At 45.6% G+C, this 6,000-nt stretch overlaps 1 protein-coding gene across 4 annotated transcripts in view; it reads left to right on the forward strand.

Annotated features, from left to right (window-relative positions):
• ARIH1 (ariadne RBR E3 ubiquitin protein ligase 1) overlaps positions 1-6,000 on the forward strand; it is a 152,513-nt gene that overhangs the window by 94,389 nt on the left and 52,124 nt on the right. For all 4 annotated transcript variants that reach the window (XM_075069479.1, XM_032805327.2, XM_075069481.1 and 1 more), the window contains exons 4-5: positions 5,061-5,153; positions 5,502-5,557. In XM_075069479.1, coding sequence (XP_074925580.1) covers positions 5,061-5,153; positions 5,502-5,557 — 149 coding nt within the window. The remainder of the gene's footprint in view (positions 1-5,060; positions 5,154-5,501; positions 5,558-6,000) is intronic.

The raw sequence follows: 6,000 nt of genomic DNA on the forward strand, positions 1-6,000 counted from the left end.
TTCTTCACCTTAGAACCCAAGGCCTGGCCCCTTCCCCCGTCAGGGTGCACCTGGCTGCTATTTTGGCGTTCCATCCGCCGATCCAGGGCTGCTCAGTTTTCTCCCATGCCATGACCGGGCTCTCAAAGGGCTAGACCGGTCCTTTCCTCATGCTATAGCCCCTGTCCATCAGTGGGATCTAAATTTGGTGTTAGCCCACCTCATGGGGGCCCCCTTTCGAATCCCTGGCCACATGCTCATGGTCTCACCTTTTCACGGAAGGTAGTCTTCCTTGTGGCCATCACGTCAGCCCGGCGGGTCTTAGAGCTCAGGGCCCTGACCTGCGACCCCACCCCTTACACAGTCTTTCACAAGGACAAGGTTCAGCTTCGCCCACACCCGGCATTCCTCCTTAAGGTGTTCTCCGCTTTTCACATGGGACAGGACTTCTTCTTGCCTATCCTCTGCCCCAAACCTCATGCCTCTAACAAGGAATGTCACCTCCATACGCTGGATATGCACAGAGCACTGGTTTTTTATCTGGATCAGACTTAAGATGTTCCGAAGGTTTTCACAACTCTTTGTTGCTTCAGCCGAGCACATGAAGGGTCAACCGATCTCCACCCAGAGGCTTTCCTGGTGGATTATATCGTGCATCCACACATGCTACGACCTAGCAGGGTTCCCGCACCACTATCATAAAGGCTCACTCGACAAGGGCTCAGGCCTTGTTGGCGGCCTTTGTGGTCCATGTCCCTATCCAGGACATCTGTAGAGCCACTACCTGGTCCTCAGTGTACACTTTCACATCGCACTATGCGATCATCTCCCACGCTAGAGATGATGCTGGTTTTGGCAGGGCTGTGCTTCAGCTAGGGAATCTGTAAACTCCTATCCACCTCCATCAGACATAGCTTGCAATCACCTACTATGGAATACACATGAGCAAGCACTTGAAGAAGAAAGGACAGTTAACTGTTCCGTAAGTAGAGTTCTTCGAGTTGTGTTGCTCACATCTATTCCACATCCTGCCCTCTGTTGGAGTTGGTCCAGCAAGAGGGAACTGAGGGTGGGGGGAGCACACGGCTCCCCCTATAGCTCGCTATAGAGACGCCACTCCAGGGGGCTCAGCAGCGCTCCCTCTACGGGTACTACTGAGGGAAAAACTTCTGGCACTAGTGCATGTGATGAGCACACACACCTACTGTGGAATAGACATGAGCAACACATCTGGAAGAATGCCAGTTATGGAACAGGTAACTGTCCTTTCTTCTCAGTTTGACTGAAGTTGACTGGCAAGAAGGGAAGTTCTTCAAAGAAAAGAAATGGCTAGATAGAGAAGCAAATGTTCTGTACAGATTGGGAGGAGGCAGTGACTGACAATGAAATAGGGAGCTATCAGCTTACTTGCTGGAAGCCATCAAAATCAGTCTTGCACTAAGGACACACATTTATTTCTTCTCTTTTCTGGGGAAGGTGTTTTCTTTGGTATAGTTGCTTCCATAAGGATAGTTAAAGGATATCTTTGTTAATGATAGTTTTAGGCTGTGAACCCCCACTCTATGCAGATCAGCCTTCTGTGCCATGGTAACCATAGATCTGGAGTAAACCAGTGCGATCTTCAAATCTGTGGTCTCCCAGAGTTCCACTCAAATGTGCCAGAGACTTCTCGAAACCTCAAAAACAAACAGAAACTCTTTCCATTTGACTGAAGCTCCATCTCCAGGGGAGTATTGTTTGAGCACAGGAATGTTTGCAGAGCCTCAGATATCATCTTGAATGAAATGTTCAAATAATTGAAAACTGAACCAGTTCTTCTCCCATGTGGAGATTATGGCCTTGTAGCTGCCTGCATCATTGATAACTGAGTGCTGACAGAAGATTAAGGTCTTCTCCCACAGGAAGCGTCCACTTAAAGGCAAAGCCCTATGTAGATGTCCCTTGGCCTTCACTTGAGCTGTCTAGGTTAGTAGAGAGGGAAGGAAGAGTGGACCTGAGAGTGACTCCAGGCAGAACTACTAATCTAGACAGCTCTAGTGGAGGCCAAGGGACCCTCTAGCAGGGCCTTGAGACGAGTGTGTAGGTGAGTGGCCTCCCCCCCCCCCCCCCCGGGCGGTACCTGAATAGGTGGGCATGCTAGTGAAGGAAGTATAAACTAATTATACTTCAGTGTCAGATGCCCAAAATAAAGAAACATAAAACTTGTAATCTTGAATGTTGTTTGTAACAATACTATTTCTGAAAGTGATTTTTTTTTTTTCTAAGTTGAAGGTCTTTTAACTGACAAAATCTTGCTGCTTTTGTATCATCCTGCTGTCCAGGAGACACCCTGTTATCTGTATAACCTTATGCAAGTGTATGGTGCTTTACAGGCAGAATGTAAAATGAGAGTTCAGTTAGAACTTGCACAGTGGCAGTAAGGGAGATTTCCACCCCCCACCCTCCGTGATTTGAAACATAATTGTCCTGTCTAAGTCTCATTTATGTAGTACCATCACTTCAAAATTACTCTTCTTTAGCAGTCCTATTTATTGCGTTTGAGTCTCCTCCCCTATTCCCCTCCCTCAGATATATGCCATCATGTGCCAGCAATGCTCTTCTGCCATGTACATTGGCCAAACCGGACAGTCTCTACGTAAAAGAATAAATGGACACAAATCAGATATCAAGAATTATAACATTCAAAAACCAGTTGGAGAACACTTCAGTCTCCCTGGCCACTCAATTACAGACCTAAAAGTTACAATATTACAACAAAAAAACTTCAAAACCAGACTCCAATGAGAGACTGTTGAATTGGAATTAATGTGCAAATTGGACACCATCAAATTAGGCTTGAATAAAGACTGAGAGTGGACGGGCCATTACACAAAGTAAAACTATTCCCCCATGTTTATTTCCCTGCCCTCCCCAGTTCCTTACATCTCCTTGTCAATTGCTGGAAATGGCCGTTTTCATTACCACTACAAACAGTTCTTTTTCTCTTCTGCTGATTATAGCTCACCTTAACTGATCACTCTCCTTTTAGTGTGTATTATAACTGTGTGTGTGTGTGTGTATGTATATATGTGTGTGTGTATGTATATATATGTATATAATCTTCCTACTGTATTTTACACTCCATGCATCCGATGAAGTGGGCTGTAGCCTACGAAAGCTTATGCTCAGATAAATTTGTTAGTCTCTAAGGTGCCACAAGTACTCTTGTTCTTTTTACGTAATCACTTGAGTCCCAGAAGGTGTTTTGGCACACTTTGTGTAGAGGATAATGCACATAAAGTCAAAGTTGTTCTTGCTGGGTCACTGTCTGCATGATAAACGTATCAAATCTCAGTTAGAAATAAGTTACCAACAATAGGTTCTTCAGCCTTCTGAACAGATGAACATCTGGGTTCCAAAGGGGCTAAAGAGTACCAAGCAAGTTGACATACTCAAAGTTAACTTTTTTCACTCCATGCATCTGATAAAGTGGGTTATAGCCCACAAAAGCTTATGCCCAAATAAATTTAAGTCTCTAAAGTGCCACAAGGACTCCTAGTTGTTTTTACTAATACAGACTAAGACGGCTACAACTCTGAAAGTTAACTGTATACATCAGTTCACATAGACCTCTAATGCTGTAAACTCCTGTTACTCAATGTTAGACCTATAACCCGTCCTATTCCCTCTTTTTTTCCTTACTGCCGAAGCAGGTAGAAGCAGCATCTTATCTGTCTTGGGCAGAATGTGGTAGGTAATCATTCTGGAACTGTGAGCGACTGAGTGTGATCTCCAAGTGGAGGAATGAGAGTGCAGGAAACAAAACCATGGGTATCTTTTTAACTCTAACCATAGTTCTTGATGCAGCATTTGTTAGTGAAGGCTAAGATTTAGTCATGGGTTATTTTGGTAAGTCATGAACAGGTCATGGGCAATACACAAACATTCACAGCCTGTGATCAGTCGCTGACTACTTCTATATAAATACCTCAGACTAAAACTTAGCAGCTCTGGGGGCCAGTGGCTAGCCCCTGCACTGGCTGCGGGGGCTACTGTCCCGAGGCAGCTTGTTGCTCCAAGACCTCCAAACTGCTCTTAGGGGCCTCCCCAGGGCCAGCTACCCCCAGGACTGCTGCTCAGGTGTTCCCCGGGGCCACCTGAGCAGTGGCTAGTGCAGATGACTCCAGGCTGCCCCCAAGACCACTGTATGGGGGCTCCCTGTGGCTGCTTGAGCAGTGGCCATTGTGGCTGACCCCCAGGGCTGCTCCTGGGACCACTGCTTGGGCGCTCCCTGGGGCTGGCTTCTCCCAGAGCTGCTAGTGCAGCTGGCCCCGGTGCACCTGAGCAGCTGGCCCCAGGACCAGCTATTCTGATGGCCCTGAGGTCAGCCGCCCCAGCCACTGTAGCTGCAAAGGTAATGGAGGTCGTCAGATTCACAGAATCCATGACTTCCACGACCTCCGTGACAGAGCGGCCTTACTTACAGTAATAAAGATAGGAAAAAAGGTGTCTCATACCAGGGGCATGAGTCAAAAGCTACATCTAGCTAGAGGTGTTGGTGTGATTCCCAGCTTGAGTAGACCTACTCACGCTAGCTCCTCTTGAGCTAGCATGCTGAAAATAGTAGTGTAGTTGTGTAGCATTAGCACTAGTGGCATGGTCTAGCTGCCTCAAGAACGTACCTCTAGAGTCCAGACAGGTTTATACTAGATGGGGGCTAATCTGTGCTGCTACTTTCGCTACCATGGCTACGCTACTATTTTCAGCATGTTAGCTCAAGAGGAGCTAGCGTGCGTAGGTCTACTCTCGGCTTCATGTAGACATAACCTAAAATGAAGGACAGCATAGAAGTATTTGAGGAAGGAGGGGCAAATCCTACATCTCCATTTTTCCTGCTGCTGTTAGGGATGCAGACTGCAGCTACGTTGAGTGCACATTTAAAGCTGCTGTAACGATGGTGGTATGATGATGATGCAAGGTAAACAATACAGTATTGTTGGAACAGTCAGATTCTGTACTGCAAGTAAGAGATGAATACGCAAAACTGCACAGCTCCAGGAAGGATGGAATGGATACAGTGTCACATGTCTTTATTGTTGCAGTACTTTACTGGCCTAGAGTGTGGACATAAGTTCTGTATGCAGTGCTGGAGTGAATATTTAACTACCAAAATAATGGAGGAAGGCATGGGACAGGTAAATATTGGATCTACGTGACTTGTGCTGGTTTTGTGTTGGGGAAGAGGGAAGGATGGGATGGAGGCAGGGATCTTTTCTAACAAAAATGGATAAACAAGGCTTGGAGGTTGAATTCTTCATCTACAGAGTGCATGTGGGTTTCATAGGGAAATGTATGGACTCTGTCTAAGCATCTCATCCCTGCTTGAACAAGGTCATGCTGCTCAAGGAGGTATGTATCTGGAGTTCTGATTTTGTTGAGCCAATATGGCTAGTTTGCAATAAAATCCTGTGGGGTTCCTCATGAGGATAAAGGGGCACAAACAACATTCCAAGACCTTACTTGACCTATTTTTCCTTTTTCAGACTATTTCATGCCCTGCTCATGGCTGTGATATCTTAGTTGACGACAATACAGTTATGTAAGTACCACAGTTGAAGTGTGGCATCATGTTACCCTTCCTCTGTTAATGTTTTTCCATTTTCCCCCTCCAGTAAATGTTGTGTGTATGAAATGGCTCATTTGAAGCTCCTTTAAAGTCTTAAAGTGTAAAGAGATTGATGTTCAAGGCACTGTGTTGGTGTACTGATTCTCAGCTCTGTGCTAGAGGGGAGAATCTCTGTCATACTTATTAAACTTACAATAGAATAAATACACTTGCACACTATCACCAAAACCCCAGTTAACTGCCTATGCAGTTGTTAGTTTCCTCTCATCTGACTAGGAATATAGAACTTCCTATGGCAGAAGAGTACTCTTGTAATGCATTTGGCCAACGCTGATGGATTTCTTCACCAAGTAGTTGAAAAACCAACAAGAGGGGATGCCATTTTAGATTTGGTTTTAGTGAGTAGTGAGGACCTC

Source organism: Chelonoidis abingdonii, chromosome 9, assembly GCF_003597395.2.
Source record: "Chelonoidis abingdonii isolate Lonesome George chromosome 9, CheloAbing_2.0, whole genome shotgun sequence".
Classification (NCBI taxonomy): domain Eukaryota; kingdom Metazoa; phylum Chordata; order Testudines; family Testudinidae; genus Chelonoidis; species Chelonoidis abingdonii.